The 27047-nt window shown below is 45.1% G+C and overlaps 2 protein-coding genes across 5 annotated transcripts in view; one reads left to right on the forward strand and one right to left on the reverse strand.

Annotated features, from left to right (window-relative positions):
- Nucleotides 1-5358: 5358 nt before the first annotated feature.
- On the reverse strand, nt 5359-26507 carry NSL1 (NSL1 component of MIS12 kinetochore complex). Its single transcript, XM_056568267.1, has 7 exons — nt 25992-26507; nt 22705-23232; nt 18744-18819; nt 16652-16782; nt 13770-13824; nt 11683-11750; nt 5359-7452 (listed from the first exon to the last, which is right to left on the reverse strand). Exons 1-7 carry the CDS (start codon nt 26505-26507, stop codon nt 7171-7173), a joined length of 1656 nt encoding a protein of 551 aa, XP_056424242.1. The 3' UTR covers nt 5359-7170.
- The window catches only part of LOC130363012 (putative deoxyribonuclease tatdn3-B), a 31252-nt gene continuing 30597 nt past the window's right edge, over nt 26393-27047 (forward strand). For 2 of the 4 annotated variants that reach the window (XM_056568273.1, XM_056568276.1), the window contains exon 1: nt 26648-26765. In XM_056568273.1, the coding sequence (XP_056424248.1) occupies nt 26703-26765 (63 nt within the window). In that variant the 5' untranslated portion in view covers nt 26648-26702. Of the gene's footprint in view, nt 26526-26552; nt 26766-27047 lie in introns of those variants that run through there. The other 2 variants (XM_056568277.1, XM_056568274.1) reach the window with 2 other exon arrangements.

The raw sequence follows: 27047 nt of genomic DNA on the forward strand, positions 1-27047 counted from the left end.
TGTCACAGTCTATAGCAATGACTGGTGGTGATGTCACAGTCTATAGCAGTGACTGGTGGTGATGTCACAGTCTATAGTAGTGACTGGGTGGTGATGTCACAGTCTATAGTAGTGACTGGCTGGTGATGTCACAGTCTACAGCAGTGACTGGCTGGTGATGTCACAGTCTACAGCAGTGACTGGCTGGTGATGTCACAGTCTACAGCAGTGACTGGCTGGTGATGTCACAGTCTACAGCAGTGACTGGCTGGTGATGTCACAGTCTATAGCAGTGACTGGCTGGTGATGTCACAGTCTATAGCAGTGACTGGCTGGTGATGTCACAGTCTATAGTAGTGACTGGGTGGTGATGTCACAGTCTATAGTAGTGACGTGGTGGGGATGTCACAGTCTATAGTAGTGACTGGGTGGTGATGTCACAGTCTATAGTAGTGACTGGCTGGTGATGTCACAGTCTATAGTAGTGACTGGGTGGTGATGTCACAGTCTATAGTAGTGACGTGGTGGGGATGTCACAGTCTATAGTAGTGACTGGGTGGGGATGTCACAGTCTATAGTAGTGACTGGGTGGGGATGACACAGTCTATAGTAGTGACTGGGTGGGGATGTCACAGTCTATAGCAGTGACTGGGGGGTGATGTCACAGTCTATAGCAGTGACTGGGTGGTGATGTCACAGTCTATAGCAGTGACTGGGTGGTGATGTCACAGTCTATAGTAGTGACGTGGTGGTGATGTCACAGTCTATAGTAGTGACGTGGTGGGGATGTCACAGTCTATAGTAGTGACTGGCTGGTGATGTCACAGTCTATAGTAGTGACGTGGTGGGGATGTCACAGTCTATAGTAGTGACTGGCTGGTGATGTCACAGTCTATAGTAGTGACGTGGTGGTGATGTCACAGTCTATAGTAGTGACGTGGTGGTGATGTCACAGTCTATAGTAGTGACTGGCTGGTGATGTCACAGTCTATAGTAGTGACTGGCTGGTGATGTCACAGTCTATAGTAGTGACGGGGTGGTGATGTCACAGTCTATAGTAGTGACTGGCTGGTGATGTCACAGTCTATAGTAGTGACTGGCTGGTGATGTCACAGTCTATAGTAGTGACTGGCTGGTGATGTCACAGTCTATAGTAGTGACTGGGTGGTGATGTCACAGTCTATAGTAGTGACTGGCTGGTGATGTCACAGTCTATAGTAGTGACTGGGTGGTGATGTCACAGTCTATAGCAGTGACTGGCTGGTGATGTCACAGTCTATAGCAGTGACGTGGTGGTGATGTCACACTCTATAGTAGTGACTGGCTGGTGATGTCACAGTCTATAGTAGTGACTGGCTGGTGATGTCACAGTCTATAGCAGTGACTGGCTGGTGATATCACAGTCTATAGTAGTGACTGGGTGGTGATGTCACAGTCTATAGCAATGACTGGTGGTGATGTCACAGTCTATAGTAGTGACTGGGTGGTGATGTCACAGTCTATAGTAGTGACTGGGTGGTGATGTCACAGTCTATAGTAGTGACTGGGTGGTGATGTCACAGTCTATAGTAGTGACTGGGTGGTGATGTCACAGTCTACAGCAGTGACTGGCTGGTGATGTCACAGTCTACAGCAGTGACTGGCTGGTGATGTCACAGTCTATAGCAGTGACTGGCTGGTGATATCACAGTCTATAGTAGTGACTGGGTGGTGATGTCACAGTCTATAGTAGTGACTGGCTGGTGATGTCACAGTCTATAGTAGTGACTGGGTGGTGATGTCACAGTCTATAGCAGTGACTGGCTGGTGATGTCACAGTCTATAGCAGTGACGTGGTGGTGATGTCACAGTCTATAGTAGTGACTGGCTGGTGATGTCACAGTCTATAGTAGTGACTGGCTGGTGATGTCACAGTCTATAGCAGTGACTGGCTGGTGATATCACAGTCTATAGCAGTGACTGGCTGGTGATGTCACAGTCTATAGTAGTGACTGGGTGGTGATGTCACAGTCTATAGTAGTGACTGGGTGGTGATGTCACAGTCTATAGCAATGACTGGTGGTGATGTCACAGTCTATAGTAGTGACTGGGTGGTGATGTCACAGTCTATAGTAGTGACGTGGTGGGGATGTCACAGTCTATAGTAGTGACTGGCTGGTGATGTCACAGTCTATAGTAGTGACGTGGTGGGGATGTCACAGTCTATAGTAGTGACTGGCTGGTGATGTCACAGTCTATAGCAGTGACTGGCTGGTGATATCACAGTCTATAGCAGTGACTGGCTGGTGATGTCACAGTCTATAGTAGTGACTGGGTGGTGATGTCACAGTCTATAGTAGTGACTGGGTGGTGATGTCACAGTCTATAGCAATGACTGGTGGTGATGTCACAGTCTATAGTAGTGACTGGCTGGTGATGTCACAGTCTATAGTAGTGACGTGGTGGGGATGTCACAGTCTATAGTAGTGACTGGCTGGTGATGTCACAGTCTATAGTAGTGACGTGGTGGGGATGTCACAGTCTATAGCAGTGACTGGCTGGTGATGTCACAGTCTATAGTAGTGACTGGCTGGTGATGTCACAGTCTATAGTAGTGACTGGCTGGTGATGTCACAGTCTATAGTAGTGACTTGCTGGTGATGTCACAGTCTATAGTAGTGACTTGCTGGTGATGTCACAGTTTATAGTAGTGACTGGCTGGTGATGTCACAGTCTATAGTAGTGACGTGGTGGTGATGTCACAGTCTATAGTAGTGACGTGGTGGTGATGTCACAATCTATAGTAGTGACTGGCTGGTGATGTCACAGTCTATAGTAGTGACTGGCTGGGGATGTCACAGTCTATAGTAGTGACTGGCTGGTGATGTCACAGTCTATAGTAGTGACTGGTCTGTGTATGGCTGCATAGTTTGAAGATGCACACAGAAGATATAGTTGCAGTCTGTGTTTAGAGACATAACACACAGGTAGCAGCTTTTTGGAAATGAGTAGCATTGGGGACTTCCCTCTATGACGTCCTTACGGCCCACCAAGGCACGTGTTACTGGGAGAATCCCTTTAACCTCTTCAGGACACAGGGCGTATGGATACGCCCTGCATTCCGAGTCCTTAAGGACCGAGGGCGTATCCATACGCCCGTGGGAAATCCGGTCCCCACCGCTAGCCGGTTGGGGACCGGAGCCGGATGCCTGCTGAAATCATTCAGCAGGCACCCTGGCACATCGCCCAGGGGGGTCCTGAGACCCCCCCCCCCCCCATGTCGGCGATCGGAGAAAATCGCATGTCAATTCAGACATGCGATTTTCTCCAATTCCGGGCTGATCGGGTCCCTGGTGACCCGATCACCCGGAAAATAGGGCTGATTGGAGTTGTCAGCAACAGCCCCGATCAGCCTAAAGGATTGGAGTGAGGTCGCAAAGCTGCGATCTACTCCTATCCCCTGCCATTACTCAGAACGGAGTTCTGACCAATGGCAGCGCAGGACAGGGGGTTGCCATGGCAACCCCCCGTTCTGCCCGCCCCTGGATGTCGAGGGGCTCTGGAAAGAAGATGGAGGCCGTACCTGCAGGAGAAGATGCCTGGGGACCTGTGATCTTCGCTGGAGCCTGCAGGATCCTGATCAGGTAGGGAATCGACGGGGGGGGGGGGGGGGGGCGGGGAATTGAAAGTGAAAGTAAATCGATCTTTACTGTGGCAACCACTAGGGGGGCCAAACTGCAACTCCCAGCATGCCCAGGGAGCCAAAGGCTGTCTGGGCATGCTGGGAGTTGTAGTTTTGCAACATCTGGAGGGTCACAGTTTGGAGACCAATGTTACAGTGGTGCCCAAACAGTAGCCCTCCAGATGTTGCCAAACTACAACTCTCAGCATGCCTCGACTGCCCAGGCATGCTGGGAGTTGTAGTTCTGTAACATCTGTCCCTTCAGATTTAGCAATTTTCATGACATTTTTGAAAATTGCTGCTCTACTTTGAAGCCCTCTAATTTTTTCAAAAAGCAAAAGTATGTCCATTTTATGATGCCAACATAAAGTGGACATATTGTATTTGTGAAGAAAAATAAAATTTATTTGGAATATCCATTTTCCTTACAATTAGAGAGCTTCAAAGTTAGAAAAATGCAAAATTTTCATGAAATTTTGGGATTTTTCACCAAAAAAAGGATGCAATTAACTCCGAAAATTTACCACCAAAATAAAGTAGAATATGTCACGAAAAAACAATCTCAGAATCACAATATTCGGTAAAAGCGTTTTCGCGTTATTAATTTGTAAAGTGACGGTGGTCATAATTGCGAAAAAGGGCTCAGTCCTTAAGGTGAAAAAGGGCTGCGTCCTTAAGGGGTTAAGGTACAGTCCGGTCAGAGAATGTAGGGTAACTTAGGGATGGGGATACTGGAGAGGGAATCTCCCAATATGACAGGAGTATTAGCACTATGAAGAGGGTAGGGGGACCAGGCATACAGCTGCTCTTTGTTGCATTTTTCTGCAGCCACCTCCAGGTGGCGATCACAACAAAAACATTATTATAGCTTCCATTGAGTTGAAAATTAGCTGAATAAATCCATATGCTCTGAGCTCCCCCTAGTGGAGTCTGCAGGAAGCCACTTTAGACACATTGTTGCATAGGTTTTTATTGTCTAAGTTTTTATGGTATATGTTTGCATACGTTTTAAACGTAAAAAGGAAAAGGGGTCAAAAAGTGGCATTAAAAAAAAAAAAAAAAGGCAAAAAAAGTTTTGTTTTTGGTAATTTGTAAAACATGACAAACTACACAAGTAGGGTATTGTTTTAATTGAGCCAACCTAAAGAATAAAGATAACATGTCAATTTGACCACATGGAGAACTGTGTTAAGCGGTCGACCCCCCCCCCCCCAGCTATTGTCTGTCAGGGCATGCTGGAAGTTGTAGTTTAGCAACAGCTGGAGACTCACTGAGGATTAGAACTAACACTATAGCTCCACCTGTTACTATACTACACTATACAGAGGGTCCACGCAGAGTTTTTTTTATATAGTTTTTGTTTAAAATACAAACCATTATTATATTTCATTTCGAGCCCGGGTCTCGGGAGTGTAGAATAGCACGGCTGGTGGGTGATGCTCCTATACTCCTTCTCCCTGGATAATATATGCACTGCTAAACAAGGAGGGGGAGACCCTGGAGCAGCCTGCCGTGCTATTGACCGCTCATCTATGCGCGTTCCTGACAGGAGTGCAGCATAGATGACCTAAGAGCGGAAGTCGGCGCCCAGCAGGCATCGGTGACAACACACATGCTGGGGAAGTCTGCCTGGTAAGGGAGCACACTACCAGGTAGACAAATAGACATTTCTAAAGTGGTAAAAAAATAAATTAAAGGCAGGGAGGGGGGTTAGGGATAGATGGGCAATAGGCGGGGGGGGGGAAAAAGGATGGTGAAAGCTACTTTTTAAGACAACTGAGGATGGGAGAAAAGAAAAAAGTAACTTAAAAACACAAAATTTTAGTCCCATCTTTAATACACCAGGACAGATAAGAAATGCAATGTTACAAAATGGCCATTAAAACCACAATATGAGTATTTACAAATATACAAGCCCTATAAGAACTATACAAGATGGAAGCCATTGACAAGTTGCTAGAATGTAGTTATACTAAATTGCCCATAAGGGATTGTGATGTGGTGAGGTGCGAGGCCGACATGTACAATGTGAAGGATTGGATTTAATTTTTTTGTGTTATTGAAGTCACCTGAATACAGAGCAGGATGAATACTAAAACCTAAAGGTATAATTCATTCCAATGATCTGAAGCCAAGACATATCAATAGGCTATGCTGAAAGGGTTACTCCGCTACCCAGCGTCCGGAACATTGAATGCTGTGTGCGGGCTTATGTGTTCACGTCTGCCCCTTTGTGACAGCTGTCGCGCCCCCTTCCCATAGACTTTAATTGAGGGGGCAGGCCGTGACATCACGAGGGGGTGGGCGTGAACACAGAAGCCCGCACACAGGGTTCGGAACTCAATGTTCCGGACACGGGGTAGCGGAGTAACCCTTTAAACTTTGTGATCGTCCAGGATTGACCTCTGGGACTACAATAGTCTTTAAAACGTGTGCAGAGAACAACACAGTAAAATGGTGAGATTGCACAGTGCATGGGGTAGGACTGGATAGGGGATTAGATGTCTGATCGCGGGGGTCCCACCACGGTGGACCCCCGCAATCTCCGGGCCGGCAGCGACGGCATCCGGAGCACAAAAACTTGGAGCTTGCGTGTTTGGGATGTCATGCCATGCCCCCTCCAGTCATGTGTATGGGAGGAGGCGTGACGGCTAGTACGTAGCCATCACACCTCCTCCTATAGGCATGAATGGAGGGGGCGTGGTGCCGGAGATCGCGGGGGTCCCACGCAATTAGACATCTTATCCCCTATGCTTCGGATAAGGGATAAGATGCTTTTCACCTGAGTACCCCTTAAACTATTTTCCTTGGGCTGTGTATGGTATCACAATTTAGCTCCATTAGTTCGAGCTGCAATACCAGGTACAAGCTATAGAGGGCACCCCTTTCATGTTGTATATCTCTTTTAAAAACACCACATCTGACTGTCCCTTTAAATGTTTTCCAACCAGTGTGCCTACAGCTGTTGCAAAACTACAACCCCCAGCACGACCGGACAGCCAACGGCTGTCCGGGCGTGCTGGGAGTTGTAGTTTTGCAACAGCTGGAGCTGTCCGGGCGTGCTGGGAGTTGTAGTTTTGCAACAGCTGGAGGCACATTAGTATGAAAACACTGTTTTAAATTGTGTTCAGTGCAGTCACACCAGCAAGAATATACCTCAAAATAGAGACAAAACACCCTGCAGTTAAAAGCGGACTTACTAGTGGTAAGCTGGCATTTGTAGTCCCCCAATAGGTCGCCATTGCTAGTGAATTGCTTATCAGTCACTGTCAATAGAAATATTGCACATTAAAAAGGGTAGAAATTCTACTCCCGGCTACGATGAACGTTCACACTAGATATCATGAGATCTATGCGATTTGGCGCCGGCAGCTCACAGACTTCCAAAGATCGTTTTGTGACCACAATAAAAAAAAATAATTAATAATTTACAGTTCGCAAATACATAAATTGGATGGTCAGAAATGTTTTGTTTTTTTTCTTGCCCCCTCGAGATTAAAAAAAAAGCAGCACAAACCACAAAATGGTTCTCATCCTTCCAGACTGATCTTCCTTTTCGATCTGCGAGGATATAAATGATGTTGGACGGGAGGACTCTGCCGTTTTCTCCTGCCCCGCACCGCTGCCGCGTTGGCTGCCGCTGCGTTTTCTCTGGGGGTTGTTTCTATCTCTTTAGGTACAGTCTTTGCCACGTCCTGTAATACCACGTGACTTGAAAAGATTTTGTGTCTTACGTGAGATCCCTGTAACACCGGCTGAAGATTGAGCGCCTGGGAGAAGCCTTCAGCCTTTTCCAACTGAGCCGGGAGAGCCTGGAAAACGGGGAACAAACCAATGAGTGTGCGCATAGGTATAAGGTTACCACAATGGTGGGGTGGGGTGGGGCGTAGAAAATAGTCATAGTGTTGACTTTAACACTTTTTATACATTTTTTTTCAGGGATGATGTGTATTTTGTATGTATGAAAGGAATTATGCTTACTAAGTATTTAAAGGGGTACTCCGGCGCTTAGACATCTTAACCCCTATCCAAAGGATAGGGGATAATATGCCTGATCGTGGGAGTCCCGCCACTGGGGACCCCCATGATCTTGCACACAGAACCCCGTTAGAATCAGTCCCCCGAGTGTGTTTGCTCCGGGTCTGATTACTGTCGATCACAGCTGTCACGCGCCCTCCCATAGGCTTGCATTGAGGGGGCGGAGCGTGACGTCACACAGGGGCGGAGCCGTGACATCACAATGCTCCGGCCCCGTGATCGACAGTAATCAGACCCGGAGTGAACACGCTCTAGGGACTCATTTTAACGGGGTGCGGCATGCAAGATGAAGGGGGTCCCCAGCGGCGGGACCCCAGCGATCAGGCATCTTATCCCCTATCCTTTTGATAGCCGAGAAGTTCGTGACGAATCGAATTTACTGTAAGTTCGCTCATCTCTACCCATCATGATAAACCACCTCCTGCCTTTATTTAGATTATTTTTTTAGTTTTCTACCTTGAGATTGCTCTGTATTTTCTGCTCAGTCTCAGTCATATTCACAGACTGGGAAGGGGCGTTCCCCAGCAGGCTGTGACATCATCTGAAGCCATACAGGGGAGAACTTCCTTCCTCCCTCACTCTGCTACACACAGCCCAGAGCAGTTCAGTGCAAGAGGAGCTATGATTGGCTAAGGCTGCAACAGGAATCGTGTGATTAAAACTCACCATGTCTATCCTCATGGATCCTGCTGCATCAGGGATAAGTAAAACTAAATGGAGATGTGTGGTGACCCACAGGAGGCTGGATGGATTTAATGTGACTATCAGGCTGCAGTCATAAAGTGACCCCCAATTAGTCATCATTGGTCTGATGCCACATGATCCACGTACAGCAATAACACGATTTTTGGTCACACAACCCATGTTGAAGCCACCATGTAGCCCTAGTCTAAAGCGTTGTCTATAGATGATCTCCAGCCTCTTATAACTCTGACAGCATGAATTGTTAATAAATGCACCAACAGCGGCCTCCATGTAAATTCCAAGAGTGTGACCCAAATAAAGCACCCACAAAGTTCCCTTTAAATATCTTCCTGCTGATTCCACTTCTGGCTTTAACTCTAAAACTTCTAGGGCTCCCCCCCCCCCCCCCCCCAAAAAAAATGCAGTGCGCGATACCCAGGCTGAGCACATTAAAAAAAAAAACACCTCTTAAAAGGGTACTCTGGAGAGAGAAAAAAAGGCTTTCAAATTAAAACAGATTTGTAAGTTACTTTATTTAAAACTCTTAATCCTTCCAGTACTTACCACCTCCTGTATGCTCCAGAGGAAGTTGTGTAGTTCTTTCCAGTCTGACCACAGTGCTCTCTGCTGACACCTCTGTCCATGTCAGGAACTGTCCAAAACAGGATAGGTTCGCATTGGGGATTGTCTCCTGTTCTGGACAGTTCCTGACCCGGACAGAGGTGTCAGCAGAGAGCACTGTTGTCAGACTGGAAAGAACTACACAACTTCCTCTTCAACATACAGCAGCTGATAAGCACTGGAAGGATTACGATTTCTAAATAGAAGTAATTTACAAATCTGTAAAATTTTCTGGCACCAGTTGATTTGAAAACATTTGTTTTTCACCCGAGTACCCCTTTAAGGGTAGGGTAACAAGTAGTATATACACAGCTGCACAAAATACGTTGCATTGTGGGAAATACACTGTGCACTATTCTATGAGCAGACACACAGGGCTACTAGGGGACAGCCTTGTCTGCACAGTGAGGTTTGGAGGCAGGGCCAGCGCACCAAAGTGACTGATGCCCAGGCCCGCGTGGTAGCCATGTGTGTCTGCTCATAGGAGAATATTCAGCACATAACCAAGTGCAAACGCTACGTGTGACCCTACAACCCTTAAGGTTGATTATAATCCAGATTTTATATATTATATTAAGTATGTATGGCCCAACTCTGGTATTACCGTACATTGTGAGCAAATAAAAGTTGTGTACTGCATAATAAAATGTTCATTTCCAATAAGCTTTTTTTTCTATCTTATTGTGGCTTTTAAAATGTCAGTTTGCAATTATTCAATACGTTTAATGCTCTTATTAAATGACTGCAAGCAAAGAGCTTAAAAGCAGAGAAATTCCTACAGAAAATACTAATTCATTGATTGGAAAGGGATATCTACAAATGATAAGTGTAGCACTTCATACCAAATATTCACTCACACTCCACAAAGTGACACTGTGTGACAAGATGTAGTAGCTACATCTGCCACCTTAATGTACCGTATATACTCGAGTATAAGCCGACCCAAATATAAGCCGAGGCCCCTAATTTCACCCCAAAAACCCAGGAAAAGTTATTGACTCGACTATAAGCCTAGGGTGGGAAATACATCATCACCCCCCCCCCCCGTCATCATCCAGACCCCCGTCATTAACACCCTCATCATCACCGCCGCCCGTCATCACCGCCGCCCGTCATCACCGCCGCCCGTCATCACCGCCGCCCGTCATCACCGCCGCCCGTCATCATCCTACACCCCCCCTTCATCATCACCGCCTGTCATTATCCCCCCCCCCTTCATCATCACCGCCTGTCATCATCCCCCTGTCATTATCCCCCCCCCCTTCATCATCACCGCCTGTCATCATCCCCCTGTCCCCCGGTGAAGATGGTCAGCCCGGAACGACTATCCCTCCCCACCGGACAGTCCCTGCAGCACAGATAGTCCGGACCAGCTTACCCTAACTTCCCGCTGAGCAGAGGTGTGTACAAAACAAAAGGGGGGGGGGGGGGGGGGGCGGGGGCTGGATGATAACGAAGGCCGCAGTGGTCTTCAACCTGCAGACCTCCAGATGTTTCAAAACTACAACTCCAGGCATCTGGAGGTCCGCAGGTTGAAGACCACTGAGGGCGGAGAGTTTACTCGAGTATAAGCAGAGGGGGGTGTTTTCAGCACGAAAAACTTGTGCTGAAAAACTCGGCTTATACTCGAGTATATACGGTAAAGATCTGTGCAGAAGTGACAGTCAGCATTGTACAGCTGCCAAGATAAGGGTGCATTCACACCACGTTTTTTCACGTATACGGTTTTAGTGTAAAAACTGTATGGAACAGTAGTGCAAACCGTATGTATAGACATGTCATTGAAAACCGTATGACAAAACGTAGCATCCGGTTGTATAGGTTTTGCATCATTTATGATTTAATCCGTTTCATGCCCGTACACTAAACCGTAGTCTACTATGGTTTTATGTCCGGGTGAAAAAACTGATAGAAACCGTATATGTTTTTTTTAAATGGTGGTCAATGGGAACCGTACAGAACTGTATGTGCGTACGGTTCCATCCGGTTTGCACCATATGGTTTTTGACTTTGCACAGTTTTTTTCTTCTTGGATTTCAATCAAACAAGTGAAACTTTATTCATAATGGAGTGAAAAGTTAAAAACATATAAGTTTTTTTCTTAAAAAAACTGATGCAATTGGACACCATATTTCAAACCGTATACGGGTTAAAATTTGTACACACATTTTGATACAGTTTAGTCCGGTTTTGAGGAATCTGTTTTTCATAAAAAAAAAAACTGATACGGGAACTTTATTGCAAAAACGTGGTGCGAATGCAGCCTAACCTGAACACCATATTTAACGCTACATTCTAACTCACCACCCCCCTTACTGGAAGGACAGATTTGGTGAAAGTGTCTTGGTATCACTTTAAGACAGTGTCTTGCGAACCAAGGTTACTCCAGCTTTTGCAAAACTACAACTCCCAGCATGCTCGGACAGCCAAAGACTGCCTGGGCATGCTAGGAGTTGTAGTTTTGTAATAGCTGAATGCAGCTTGGTTGTCAAATAACTGCTTTAAAGATACCATCCAGGTCAGTGTTTCCCAACCAGGGTGCCTCCAGCTTTTGCAAAACTACAACTCCCAGCATACACGGACAGCCGAAGGCTGTTCGGGCATGCTGGGAGTTGTAGTTTTGCAACAGCTGAGGCACCCTGGTTGGGAAACACTGATCTGGATGGATTTATTCTTCATACAACCCTAGTTTTTTTTACCTTCATAGTTTCTTTAATCTGTTGAGAGATGGCGGCTGTGGTAGCAGTTTGTTCCCTCATGCGGGATTCTAAGGAGAAACATAAAATTAATTGTATGTATAATGTAACAAATACAATTAATAAAAGGTATAATCTGGATAATTTTTTGTCACATATTTATGTCCTGTGCAGCCTCCTAATATGTTAACTGCAAATTTTTTTGATACATTAGTGGAGATAAATAGAGATGAGCGAACTTACAGTAAATTCGATTCGTCACGAACTTCTCGGCTCGGTAGTTGATGCCTTTTCCTGCATAAATTAGTTCAGCTTTCAGGTGCTCCCGTGGGCTGGAAAAGGTGGATACAGTCCTAGGAGACTCTTTCCCAGGACTGTATCCACCTTTTCCAGCCCACCGGAGCACCGGAAAGCTGAACTCATTTATGCAGGATAAGGCATCAACTGCCGAGCCGAGAAGTTTGTGACGAATCGAATTTACTGTAAGTTTGCTCATCTCTAGAGATAAATATACCTGCCTACGCAAAAAAAATAGCAGGGTGTGTGCCATAAAACTGATTTACATGACTTGCACCACATTTTTAAGGTGTTTTAGACACTTTTGTACCTTGCTCACCAAAGGGGTGTTGCCTTCCAGAAAGTGAGAGTGACTTCTCAAAGGAAAGGAGGCATAGGCAAGACAAAAATGTGGCAAACTGTGGCACACTTTTTTTTTTTTTTTTTTTTAAACAGTAGAAGTTTATTGTAAATTTTCCAAAAAATACAGTATAAACAGTATGAACACAGTTTAAGGCACATGCATAGTCTTACACACAGGATAAGATAAGCAAGAAATACATGTGTATCAAGAACCGTAAGAATAATCCTAATCATATGCAATGTAAGCTCCACAGTAAGGGTATCAAGGGACTGTCCCTGCCTGATCTCAGCTGAGTAGGTATGTTGGGGCGCTGCACCAAGGAGATAAAGAGAAGGAGAGAAAGAAAAGGAAGGTGAGGTAGAAAGAAAGATGGAAGAATGAAAAGAAAGCGAGAGAAGAACAAGGGTATAGGAAAGAGAAGGCTTACCTCACAACAGGGCGCACAGGCTAAGACTCTCTGACATGGCGTGTCAATTTCAGGTAGGTATTAGATAGTGAGGGAAAGAAGGGCGTGAGCATCCCCCAAATTTGCAGTTAACTCGGGGGCCCCGGAGGTTCCAGATTTATAGATCTATATTCAGGGGAGGACATGAAAGAGACCCAAGGTCCCCAGATCAGATGGTACCTGTCCATTGATCGTCTGGAATCAGCTATTAACTCCTCCATCCTATGGAGATGTGAGAGTTTTTGCAGCCACGATGAGAAAGAGGGTGGGGAAGTGGATTTCCACAGCCTAGGAATGACCGTCCTAGCCGCTAGTAACATGAATCTAGCTAGTTGAGCGGGCCATTTGGGGAGGAGGGGGGGGGAGAATGGATAGCAGTAAGGGTCCCGGGTCCATATCCAATCTTATGGATGTTAACCTATGGATCACATCCAGCACTTGGGTCCAGAAGGTGCAGAGTTTTGGGCATTTCAACCAACACTTTTTTTTATCTTCCCCACTGGGGAATTAATTAAAAAAATCTCCCTTCATATTTGTAATGGATGTAGTCTGACAGTGTTCATCAATTTTCATGGACTAAACACTTCAGCTTCTTGCTGTTCTTTCTAAAGCTGCCCACAGACCTGTTATAACCGCTCCTGTGATAAATACACAGGTTCTTTACATTTGAATAATCTGGCGGGCACTAGGACCACTCAGAAATGCGCTGTTTTAGACTGCAAGACATTTCTGAGTGAAATCCTCAAAAAAAAGAATAGACAAATCTATTCATTTTGTGGACGCGAGAGTCAGGATGTCCTGAAATTCCACCGTGTGAACAGTGCAGCGGAATCCTATTGAAATCAATAGGACTCTGCTGCAGTGGAATGTCCATGTGGAATATTCCAATGGAATTCCACATAGACATTCTGGCTTGTGAACACAGCCTTACTCTGCAGTTACCTCCTTCTTGCAGACCCTCCATTCATTATGATAAACAAGACTATGTCTCTCTTATACACTCACCAGATCTTGAATCTAGCTTAAACTCCTTTGGTTCCACCACCGGTTTGTAGTGATGCTGTAAAATAAAAAAGTGAAATACAAGCAATTATAGATCTTTAATAACTGTATCCACAAAATGGTAACTTCCATGTCTTAGCATAAAAATAAGAGAATAGGATTTTAATTATTACAGTAGAATATGGGTCATTCATCCTAAGGCTGGGTTCACACTCAGATTTTCAAATATGGTAACGTATACGGTTTTCTGCTAAAAAAAACGTATGGCAAAAACCGTATGCAACCGTATGAATCCAAATACGGTTTTTCCCAGTATACGGTTCCAAAACGTATGTACGGTTCTATCCGTTCACATCGGTTTTTGCCAACGGTTTTGCTATTTTGTTGGAATTCGTTTTCAAGCAATTTAATAAAGTTACTATTGTTCTATTGAAATTCCTTCTGCGCTTGTGTCAACCCCAAAAACGGATTAGAGAAACCGTGTGCAACCGTATTCTGAAATTCTGTGTACGGTTCTCATAGACAACAATGTTAAAAGAACCGCATACGGTTCGCATACGGTTTTCCAACCGGAGGCAAAAACGTGGTTGAGAGCGTTTTTTTGCCTACGGTTGAAAAATCGGCAAAACCGTATCCGAGGCCAAACGGATGCAACCGTACACAACATTTGGAATACGGTTTACAATGCATTCTCTATGCATACGGTTTCGGATACGGTCGTATACGTTTTTCTGCGGAAAACCGTATACGGTTTCCATATTTGAAAATCGTAGTGTAAACCCGGCCTTATAAAGACAAGTGGAAAAGTAAAAAGCTGGATGTTTTCAAATGGCACCTGCCCCAATAAGGTTGTGTATATATGTATTTATATATATATATATATATATATATATATATATATATATATATATATATATATATATATATAGTCTTTTGGCATATACTACTTATTGGGGTAGACGCCATTCGAAAACGTCCAACTTTTTACTTTTCCACTTGTCTATACCGCACCATCCCCCGGTGAAGGACGCCGAAGCAGCCACCCTTTTTAACCTACGGACTACAAGGGAGTTTACATGCACTATAAGGTCCTTGATAAAGCCCTCGAGCGAAACGCGTTGGCGAGATGGAGCGGTGTGGTGGAGTCATCCTTGTACATATTACCCAACAAAATGTCACTGCTGCTATTTCCCCTGCACCAGCACTTTGGTTGTGTTTTTTTATTCTTCACACTTGACTGTTTTTTGCACTTAGCACCTTATATTCTTTATGTGATTTGCTCACATTCATGTTGGTAGTAAAGTTGCTATTTTAGGCTGAATATTTTTACCACGGTTGTGTTCTCACGTTATATTCTTATCCCCCTCACTGGTTTACAAGCAGCAGCATTTTCTGTAATAGAGGTCTATTTATTGGCCACATGTCATCAAGCTAATTATATGGGCTCCCCCTCCTGGCAGTTTTTATAAATATACAATCATCATTAACTATACAAATGTTAATGTGTTTTTATGCCTTTTTTATTCTGTCCCTATGTGGATAACATTGTTGTAATCATGTACTAAATAAATATATTTATTAAATGAAGCTATTTACCGTATATACTCGAGTATAAGCCGACCTGAATATAAGCAGAGACCCCTAATTTCACCCCAAAAACCCAGGGGGAAAAAAAATAAAAAAAATAATAAAATAAAGTTATTGACTCGACTATAAGCCTAGGGTGGGAAATACATCATCCCCCCCCATGTGATCATCCAGACCCCCGTCATCATTCCCCCCCCCCCCCCCCTTCATCATCACTGCCATCGGCTGTCCGGGCATGCTGGGAGTTGTAGTTTTGAAACCTCTGGAGGTCCGCAGGTTGAAGACCACTGCGGCTTTCGTCGTCATCATCCAGACCCCCGTCATCATCACCGCCTGTCAATCCCTTCGTCAGTGATCTTCAACCTGTGGACCTCCAGATGTTGCAAAACTACAACTCCCAGCATGCCCGGACAGCCGTTGGCTGTCCGGGCATGCTGGGAGTTGTAGTTTTGCAACATCTGGAGGTCCACAGGTTGAAGACCACTGAGAAGGGATCGACAGGCGGAGAGTTAACTTGAGTATAAGCCGAGGGAGGCGTTTTCAGCACGAAAAATCGTGCTGAAAAACTCGTCTTATACTCGAGTATATACGGTGTTCATTTTTATTTTGTTAAATTATCTTGGGGTTATTGTTCGTGCACATATAGGTGGTTAGAATTGGTTTCCTAACCCCTCCCTTTGTATATCTCAGTGAGCTGAGCACGGGTTGGGCTATTTTGGTCTCTCTGCACTATAAGGTGTTGTGCCCTCATCACTACAATACACGGTAAGGTGCAAATTAACCTTGCACACGTTATCTTACCAACGCAATGTTCCACTAGGAGCGCACCTCATTTTTTTTTTTCCTATTTCAGATAAATCCTAATAAGGCACATGGAGGTAAGAGGGGCGTCCTCATTGCTCAGGTCTCTTACTGTATGACAGTGGTCTTCAAACTGAGGACCTCCAGCTGTGGCAAAACTACACTTGCTGCATGCCCGGACAGCTGCCAGGGCATGCTGGGAGTTGTATTTTCGCAACAGCTGGAGGTTCCCAGTTTGGAGACTACTGCCCAATTACCAACAAAGACGCTAGAGCTGGCAAACCCAGCTTCTTCATGTATAATACAGTCGGTCATTGACTTAAATAGGTGCCATATAATATTTCCAACATGGTAGTCAGTGCCTGTTCACTTCGGTGATAACAGCTGAACCCTGCCCCCCCAATCTGAGATCAGCTCATTGTTGGAGAGTAGACCCCAAAAGAAGAGGACTGTCCACCTTTAGAGCACAATATAAATAATTATATTTGGCCACATACCAATATTTCCCGTTCAAGTTTTAGCGCTTGTACGACGTGAGACAAGATTTTTCTAGGGTGACGTTTTCTTTTCATTGCAACGTCTACAATGGCGTCATCTAGTTGGTCTTCGAGAATTTTAATATCAGGTTCTGTATGGAATGAAATATGGAATAGATTAAGGTTTTGTAGCATGTAGCCAAGACACAGGCCAATACAAAAGCATTTTGTCAGAATTTTACAGCAAGGTGAGAGATGAAAAGAGCCACGTAACTGAGATCTGCAGATGATCTGTACTACTACTAAAAATCTACTGTCACCAACATGTAAATCTGACATGAGAGGGGCCTGAAAATAGTCAAAGGTAGGGCTGGGCGGTATACTAGTTCATACCGAATTTTTTTTTTTTTGCTCACGATATGATTTTTGCCCATACCGCAATACTGGTTGGGCCCCTCCCCCCCCCTCTAATGAGTGAATTATCCACCGCAGTGCGCTGTCCCCACATCGGGGAACTAATCATATTTGACCCGCGAGCGCTATTCTGCTTCCCCCCTCCCCATATGAATTATCAGCTGCGCTGTCCCCTGCATCATGTCCCCTGCATCATGTCCCCTGCATCATGTCCCACATGCGCGCTCCTCTGCTCATCCTCATACGAGTTGTGGGACGCTGGCGCTAGAAATCTGTACTACAAGTAACGCTGCAAAAATAAATAAAACAAACTTTAACTTACCTTCTGACGTGGTCCCTCCTCATGGTCCCTCCGCTCCGGTCCTGGGAACGTCACAGAGCCGTCAGCCTATCACCAGCCGCAGCGATGTCCCGCCTCGGCCGCTGATAGGATGAGCCCACTGTCATGTAAGGAGCAGGTCGGCTTCATACATGACAGTGCGCTCAGCCTATCACCGGCTGCAGCGATGTCCTGCCACGGCCGATGATAGGCTGGCGGCTCTGTGACTTTCCTGTCCCAATGAAACAGCAAGAGGACCACAGCGCAGGACAGTGAAGACGGTACCAGAGCAACGGGGGAACGTAGGCAGGTTAGTTAAAGCTTTTGTTTATTTTTGCAGCCCGGAAAACGTTATTTGTAGTACAGATTTCTAGCGCCGGCGGCCCGCAACTCATAGGAGGATGAGCAGAGGAGCGCTTGCGGGTGACATGATGTGAAATACCGTGGAAACGCCATCACTTAAAAAAATACTGTGATACACGTTTATGCTCATACTGCCCAGCCATAGTCACAGGGTACTTTTATTTCACTTCTTGCTATTTTAAAAAATACATCACAAAGTATCCATCATAGGCTCTGTTCACCCTTGTGTTATGGCTTCCATTAACAAATGAGGCCACAACATTTGTCAGATCTGTTGCAAGATTAAGGCTGCATTCACACCACGTTTTTGCAATACAGTGCTCGTATCAGGTTTTTGATGAAAAACGGATTCCTCAAAACCTGACTAAACTGTATCAAAACGTGTACAAACTGTAACCCGCATATGGTTAAAAATCGTATACGGTTTGAAAAATGATGTCCGGTTGCATCCATTTTTAAGGAAAAAAACTATATACGTTTTTAACTTTTCACTCCATTATGAATAAAGTTTCACTTGTTTGATTGAAATTCCAAGAAGAAAAAAAAAACTGTGCATAGTCAAAAACCATATGGTGAAAACCGGATGGAACTGTACGCACATACGGTTCCCACTGACTTCCATGTTAAAAAAAAACAAAAAAACACATACGGTTTCAACGCGGTTTTTCACCCGGACCAAAAACTGCGGTAGGCTATGGTTTTGGGTACAGAAAAATAAAAAAACGGACAAAATCATACAAGATGCAAAACGGATGCAACCGGATGCTTTGTTTGGCATACAGTTTTCAATGGAGAGTCAATGTATACGGTTTTCAATACGGTTCAGTACAATTTTCACATTGAAAACGTACACGGGAACTGTATTGCAAAAACGTGGTGTGAACGCAGCCTTACATTGGTGTCCCATTAGGTTGCGGGGTGATTGTGTGTGGACAAGAATAACAGCGACACAGCCTCCAACACAAATGTTAACAGAGTTGGACAGACAAGTTATTAAAATTTCTCCCTCCTCCTTACCAGATGGTGTGTCCGGGGCTTCATGCCATGACTGCCCATTAATGCTTACGTTATCTTGAAAAGAAGTTTCAAAGTTCTAAAATTGAACAAATCATCAGTCATTTTTTTTTTTCCCCAAAGGTAAAACAGCCGCTCTACAGATACGACAGACGCTGCTCACTGGCCAAGCCCTCTAGAGACAGGATACTGGAAAGGGATTGTCTGCTGAAAAATGTCTTATCCCCTATTCCTGCGATAGGGGATAAGTATGTGATCGCAGGAGGTCCGACCCCATCTGAATTATTTAAATCTACAGTAGACCTATAAAGTCCTATAAACTCTAATGGTATTAAAGTGTAATGCAAATTCTAGAGCAGTGTTTCCCAACCAGTGTGCCTCCAGCTGTTGCAAAACTACAATGGGGGAAACCTCTAGGGAACCATGTCTGAAGGATTGCTCTTCTCTTGGGCTTAAAGCAGTGTTTCCCAACCAGTGTGCCTCCAGCTGTTGCAAAAACTACAACTCTCAGCATGCCCGGACAGCCGGAGGCTGTCCGGGCATGCTGGGAGTTGTTGTTTAGCAATAGCTGGAGGCACCCTGGTGGGGAAACACTGTTCTAGAGAGATGCTGAAATAAAACAAACTGAAGATATATTCCCAAATTAAACAGCTATTATTTAAACCATTCAAGGGGTACTCTGCCCCTAGACATCTTATCCCCTATCCAAAGGATAGGGGATAAGATGTCAGATCGCAGCGGTACCGCTGCTGGGGAGTCCTGGGATCCCCGCTGCGGCACCGCGCTATCATTACAGCACAGAGTGAGTTCACTCTGTGCGTAATGACGAGCGATACAGGGGACGGAGCAGCGTGACGTCATTGCTCCGCCTCTCGTGACATCACGGCCTGTCCCCTTAATGCAAGTCTATGGCAGGGGGAGTGACGACCGCCGCGCCCCTTCCCATAGACTTGTATTGAAAGGGGCGGAGCCGTGACGTCACGAAACGATGCTCCATCCCCTGTATTGCGCGTTATTACGCACAGAGTGAACTCGCTCTGTGCTGTAATGATAGCGCAGTGCCGCAGCAGGGATCCCGGCGATCTGACATCTTATCCCCTATCCTTTGGATAGGGGATAAGATGTCTAGGGGCGGAGTACCCCTTTAAGGACCAGGCCAATTTTATTTTTACCTTTTCATTTTCCTCCTCGCCTTCAAAAAATCATAACTCTTTTATATTTTCATCCACAGACTAGTATGAGGGTTTTTTTTTTTGTGCAACCAGTTGTCCGTTGTAAAGCCATCACTCACTTTACCATAAAATGTATGGCGCAACCTAAAAAATACTATTTGTGTGGAGAAAACCGCAATTTTGGAAAGCTTCGTTTTCACGCTGTACAATTTACGGTAGAAATGATGCGTGTTCTTTATTCTTTGGGTCAATACGATTAAAATGATACCCATGATAACCTACTTTTCTATTACTGTTGCGCTTAAAAAATAAAAAAAAAAATCGCAAACTGTTTAACCAAATTAGTACATTTAAAATCCTTCTATTTTGAAGACCTCTAACTTTTTCATTTTTCTGTATAAGCGGTGGTATAAGGTAGGGATCGACCGATATCATTTTTTTAGGGCCGATACCGATTATCGGTGGAGGTTAGGGCCGATAGCCGATAACTTATACCGATATTCCGGTATAAGTTATCAGCTATTTATCCCCCCGCGACACCGCTGCAGATCATTGATTTAAATCGGGAGCTTTAAATCAATGCACTGCAGTGGCTTTTGCGGTGTCATAGGCCTCCGCCGCCGCCGCCACCCGCTTCTCTCCCCCTACCTGTCGGGGTGGTCCGGGCCATCCATCCTTCCTGTAGTGCCCGGCGGCATTCCGGGTGAAGGGTGAACCGGTCCGGGCTGTCCTTCTCCGGGGGTCCTCTTCTCCACTCCGGGCAGGCTCCGGCCTAGTAACGCAGCATAGACGGCGCTGCGCAGTGACACCCGTGCGCAGCGACGCACCTGACGTCACGGCGTAGCGGCGTCTATGCAGCGTACTAGGCCAGAGCCTGCCCGGAATGGAGAAGAGGACACCCGGAGAAGAAGGACAGCTCGGACCGGTTCACCCTTCACCCGGAATGCTGCTGGACACTACAGGAAGGATGGCTGGCCCGGACCACCCCCATTACGGGTAAGTTTAATTTTTTTTATTGACTCGGAGGGTGGGGGAGGGGCAAAAATCCCTACCGTGGGAGAAAAAAAAAAAAAAAACGGAATCCGGTTCATACCGGTATACCGCCCAGCACTACGGTGGGGGGTGCGGTGGGTCGGTGGGGGTGGTCGCGGTGCGGCAGGTCGGGGTTGGGCGTTCGCGGTGCGGGGCATTATCGGCAAGGTAATTGCAGATACCGATAATGCCCAAAATCGCGATTATCGGCCGATAATATCGGCCATACCGATAATCGGTCGATCCCTAGTATAAGGGCTAATTTTTTGCGCCGTGATCTGTACTTTTTCTTGATAATATATTTGCTTATATAAAACAATACTTTTTTAAATAAATTTTTTGGGGAATAAAATGTAATAAAAAAAGCAGCTATTTTGGACTTTTTTTTTTTTTTTTACATTCACTCCGTTCACCGTACGGTATCTATAACATTTTATTTTAATAGTTGGGATATTTACGCACGCAGCGACACCAAATATGTATATAAAATATTTTTGTTTTTACACTTTTGGGAGTGAAAAAGGGAAAATGGAACAATTTACGTTTTTATTGGGGGAGGGGGTTTTTCAAAAAAAATTTTTTTTACTTTTATTTTTACACTTTAACCCCTTAAGGACCAAGCCAATTTTAATTTGGCATTTTTGTTTTCTCCTCCTCGCCTTCTAAAATCCATAACTCCTTTATATTTCCATCTACAGATCCATACAAGGGCTTGTTTTTTGGGTGACCAATTGTACTTTGTAATGACACCTCTCATTTTACCATAAAATGTACGGCGAACCCAAAAAAATATTTTTTTATGGAGAAAGTTTAAATGAAAACCACAATTTTGCACATTTTGGAGGGTTTCGTTTTCACACTACATTTTATCATTAAAAATGACATGTGTTCTTTATTCTGTGGATCAATACGATTAAAAGGATGCTCATGGCTAGATACTTTTATATTTTTGTAACGCATTAAAAAAAATCTTAAACTTTTTGTAAAAAATCAGTATTTTGACCACCTATAACTTTCATTTTTCCGTATATAGGGCAGTATTAGGACTCTTTTTGCGTCCTGGCCAGTGCGTCCTGGAGAATGGGATCTCTACATTAAAAGTTACCCGTTTTGGCTGCCTTACCGCCACATGCCCGGAGGCCTCACTTATCAAAAGGCTCCACAGATCAGAGGACCGGCATCTCATGCATCATAGCGTATATATATATACACACATACATACATATATATATATATATATATATATATATATATATCTCTATCTCTAGGAACCTCTACCAAACCTTAGGTATCTACCTTCCTTAAATGTCAAGTGCATGTCATCCGTGCTATTAGTCCATCATAAACTTGAATTATTTTGCATGGACTGCATACATAAAGAGATGAACATATGCACAGGATAGGGGATAAATGTCAGATCACCAGAAGTCCAACCACTGGGACCCCCCACAATTTCCTAAACAGCACCCGGCTCTCAGAGGGGAGCTTGTGCTGGGTTGGGGACACGTTCCGTTCATTATCTATGGGGGCGCAGAAGAAGTCCGAGTGCTGTTCTCCGGCATCTCTGGCGCCCCCAGAGAACTTGAGATGAATAGGGGATAAGTTACTTTTCACTACAGTATCCCTTTAACAAAATGTTAACAAAGGCCCATGGAGAAAACATATTTATTTATTTATTGGCACTTAAGTGTAATGCAATAACAAATAGAAGTTGCATATAAGTGAATTAGAACTTTTGGTGAATTAACTATTCTACTCACCATCATAAAGTTCTTTTGCTCCTGTTGCCTCTGCTCCTTATTTAGGTAATTCTGACTTTCCAAAATTTCTTTGCTAAATTCTGCGCACATTTCCAGAACCTCCTGTAACAACTGCTTTGAGGTGCACTGCACCTTGCTGTCTCTCAGGGCGGCCGGGGCAGAAGCAGGGTCTGAAGTCCCCTGATCTGTGTTTCTCACAGGGCTCTTGTTTTCACACACAAGGCGTCTTGAAGGACTTAATATTAAGGTGCTCGGGTTCTCATTGTTCCTTAAATCACTATTTCTGGAGGGGCCAGTAATCTCACTGCTCTGTACATTGTTGACACCCGAGGGCCCGGCCTCTTCCACATCAGTTCTCATCCTCTCCACAGAGGGCCCTGCTTTCTCCCCATCGGTCGTCCTGCTCGTGCTGGAGGATGTTCTTACTTCATGAGCGATATCTTCAATCTGTCCAACATTTTCTTGACTTCTTTCTTTGCTTCCCTGGGAGGACTTGGCTTCTGACACATGATTTCCTTCTTGGTTAACCTATAATCCCAACATTAAGATAATAATGAATTTTAATTTTAAATAGAATTTCATAAATAAATGAAAATAATAAATAATCATAATAAAAAATATATTTATTAGAGTATAATTGTGGTGTTTTAGAGCAGCACTAGGTGCATTTTTTTTTACTGTCTGCCAGTACCATGCTATAGTTAAAGGGGTACTACCGTGCTGACAACTTATCCCCTATCACAAAACTCCGGCCCCGTGATCGGCAGTCATCCGACCCGGAGCGGATGTTCGCTCCAGGGCCTAATGAGAGCGGGGTGCTGCGTGCGAGATCACGGGGGTCCCCAGCGGCAGGACCCCGCGTGATCAGCCAACTTATCCCCCTATATTTTAGATAGGGGATAAGTTGTCTACACGGTAGTACCCCTTTAAATGGGCACTGTCAGAATCAAAAAACTTTTTACATCTTGGCAAAACATGAACCTTTCTAACATTCACCATAAAACATTTTATCTCCTTTTAATAGAAATCACAGCTTATAGATAAGACCAATAGGGGTCTCCATACAATCCAGAACACATTCATGTCTGGTTTCAGCTCTATCTTTGTCCCAGCTGAAGCACAGGCTGGGACAAAGTCCAGGAAGTGAGGTCGGGACTAGCACTCCTCTGTGCTCACTCCTGTCCTATCAGACTGCAGCATGAAAACAGAGAGGAGGGGGTTACAGAGCAGCCTGCAGTGACTGGATGAAGAGACCCAGCACAGCAGACTCAGGGAGGAAGTAAATGCCTGGTGAGTGAGGGAGGGCTCAGTGCTTGCCTCGGACACACCCCTTCCTGAGCAGTGGATGTCAGAATGAGAGCAGCAGATCGGAATGGTTTGTGAGCAAAATACAGATGCTAGACACAGACATAAAGAATCTACATGACCTAGTAACACATAAGTATTATATTTTTTTCTGTGATATGACCGCTTCGCTTTAAATAGCCGTACTGATTTTTTTAACCAGGCAGATTTACCAACCACATCTGCTGGACATTTGCTCCAGGCATCTACTGCTACAGTAAAACTAACCTCAAACTGTGCCCCCTTCCCCTAACATGCTTTCTACAGCCTGAAACACCTTTACTTGTATGTCCTCATGACAAAATCTCCAAAAGACCACCCCCTTATCCAGAGATTTTCAAATCCTCCCTTTTCTATGCATTCTTTGAGAAGACAACCATTATGCAATGTTGAATGGTGTTCTAAAGAGGTTTCACTGTTTGTGTGTAGTGGAACCAACCTCTTCAAGTAGACCAGACACTTATTTAGATCAAATTTCCTATGACTGATTTTCAGTTCTCCCCAAGACCAACATGTTTCAAAGCAACTTTGAGTGCTCGTCTGCAAGATGTTTTACCGAAGAGATGTTCATATATATATATATATATATATATATATATATATATATATAGATAGATAGAGAGAAACCCCCATCACCTCACACTATTAACTCGTGCATCCATTTCCAAGAGGAATAACAGAGGAACGGCAAGACACAGATCTTTACAAAGATGCTCTGGAATTTATATTTCATAGAGAATCCAAGAATTTACTAAACCAGATATATATTACTTACAGTATATTCGATTCGTCACGAACTTCTCGGCTCGGCAGTTGATGACTTTTCCTGCATAAATTAGTTCAGCTTTCAGGTGCTCCGGTGGGCTGGAAAAGGTGGATACAGTCCTAGGAGACTCTTTCCTGAAAGCTGAACTAATTTACGCAGGAAAAGTCATCAACTGCCGAGCCGAGAAGTTCGTGACGAATCGAATTTACTGTAAGTTCGCTCATCTCTAGTCAGGAGCATTATAGCCAAAAACTGTATTTAATGCCATCACTGGATGACAGATTACTACTTGTGCAATTTTTGGGGTATTTTACCAAGTGGCCCCCGAAAGGTGGAGTCATGCTATAATGCAGTGCTATTCAGCTGTTGCAAAACTACAACTCCCGTCATGTCCTGACAGCCAGCTGTCAGGGCATGATGGTATTTGTAGTTTTGCAACAGCTGGAGAGGCTTTGGCTGCTGGAAGTTGTAGTTATGCAGCAACTGTAGGGACTGCATCTGACAGGGCATGCTGGGAGTTGTAGTTATGCAGCAACTGTAGGGACTGCAGCTGACAGGGCATGCTGGGAGTTGTAGTTAGGCAGCGGTTGTAGGGACTGCGACTGACATGGCATGCTGAGAGTTGTAGTTATGCATCGGTTGTAGGGACTGCATATGAACATGGCATGCTGGGAGTTGTAGTTATGCAGTGGCTGTGTGTACTTCGGATGAAAAAGACATGCTGGGAGTTGTAGTTAAGCATCGGTTGTAGGGACCTTGACTGAGAGGGCATGTTGGGAGTTGTAGTTATGCATCGGTTGTAGGGACTGCAGCTGACAGGGCATGCTGGGAGTTGTAGTTACGCATCGGTTGTAGGGACTGCAGCTGACAGGGCATGCTGGGAGTTGTAGTTATGCACCGGTTGTAGGGACCTTGACTGACAGGGCATGTTGGGAGTTGTAGTTACGCATCGGTTGTAGGGACTGCAACTGACAGGGCATGCTGGGAGTTGTAGTTATGCACCGGTTGTAGGGACCTTGACTGACAGGGCATGTTGGGAGTTGTAGTTATGCACCGGTTGTAGGGACCTTGACTGACAGGGCATGCTGGGAGTTGTAGTTTTATACAGCTACCAGAGTCACAGGATGATGGGGGATGGGGGGGGGGGGGGGGTGATAGTGCTGTAAAATTTACAAACCCTGGAAGGTGATGATCCGATGTCCACCTTGGGCTCCAGGCGGCTCAGCCTCCCATCATCCTGGAGACCATCTTGGCTTCCTCTTGTCTTTATGGCTCTTCCTTGTAATTTCTCATCAGGGGCCCCGAAGTCTGGTGCCTGGTCCCTAGTAGTGACTCCTGACGGTCCTCCCTGACCAGGTATAGCGCCACCCTTAGGCTCTTCTTCTCTCTGCCCCCTGGACCTCCTCTGGGGTCTCTCCACAGAGCTGCCCCCTCCCGACCCTGAATCGCTCCGTTTCCCCGCAGACAGCCGAGTTCTGGGACCCGAGGTCCGGCGGCCGCTCAGGGGCCCATTGGCCCCCAGAGAATCAGGCGTTACATTGTCTTTGCTCCTTCTCTGCAACCGTAAACTTCTCCGCTTCGGACTGTCATCTTTTGCCGCCATTTTCAAAACTCCGGAAGCCGGCGCCGGAAGTGTACCCCCGTCAAACCCGTCCCCCGTGGGAACTAAAGACTCCGAACTAAGGTTCCGCATATTAAACTTCTATAAACGGTAGCTATATGTTTAATAGAATCCCCTCCTTTACTTCGCTCTTGTATAACCAGCATCTACCTAACAATTATTATAATGTTTCATGTTCTTTCGCTTTTCTTTCCTCGTTTTAATGTTGGTAGGAGGTGTACAAAGGTGGCGGCCAAATGCGCATGCGCGCTGTGGCATTGGGCATCCATGGATTGGAGCGGGGGCTATGTGGACTGTCACTGTCATCTGTCTGCGGCAGAGTTCACCCATGTAAGAGGATTTAGTCCTGTTTTATCTCCTTATCTCAGTGTTTCCCGACCGGGGTGCCTCCAGCTGTTGCAAAACTACAACTCCCAGCATGCCCGGACAGCCAAAGGCTGTCCGGGCATGCTGGGAGTTGTAGTTTTGCAACAGCTGGAGGCACCCTGGTCGGGAAACACTGCCTTATTAAGTCTCTCATCCACTTTACAAAACTTTGGCTGATTCCAGTTGTTGCTTTTAATCAGTCATGCTGGAACTTGTAGTTCCGCATAAATGACTACTTGTGGGACG

The sequence above is a fragment of the Hyla sarda genome, chromosome 3, assembly GCF_029499605.1.
Source record: "Hyla sarda isolate aHylSar1 chromosome 3, aHylSar1.hap1, whole genome shotgun sequence".
Taxonomy (NCBI): domain Eukaryota; kingdom Metazoa; phylum Chordata; class Amphibia; order Anura; family Hylidae; genus Hyla; species Hyla sarda.

Excerpts from the sequence above, each read along its gene's own strand:
- NSL1 (XM_056568267.1), bottom strand. The coding sequence starts at position 26,507 with ATGCGGAACCTTAGTTCGGAGTCTTTAGTTCCCACGGGGGACGGGTTT. Across the intron at positions 23,233-25,991 it reads TCGGATCATCACCTTCCAGG|GTTAACCAAGAAGGAAATCA; the intron begins GTTTGTAAATTT and ends TTGGGATTATAG. Across the intron at positions 7,453-11,682 it reads AGATTAAAGAAACTATGAAG|GCTCTCCCGGCTCAGTTGGA; the intron begins GTAAAAAAAACT and ends CCCGTTTTCCAG.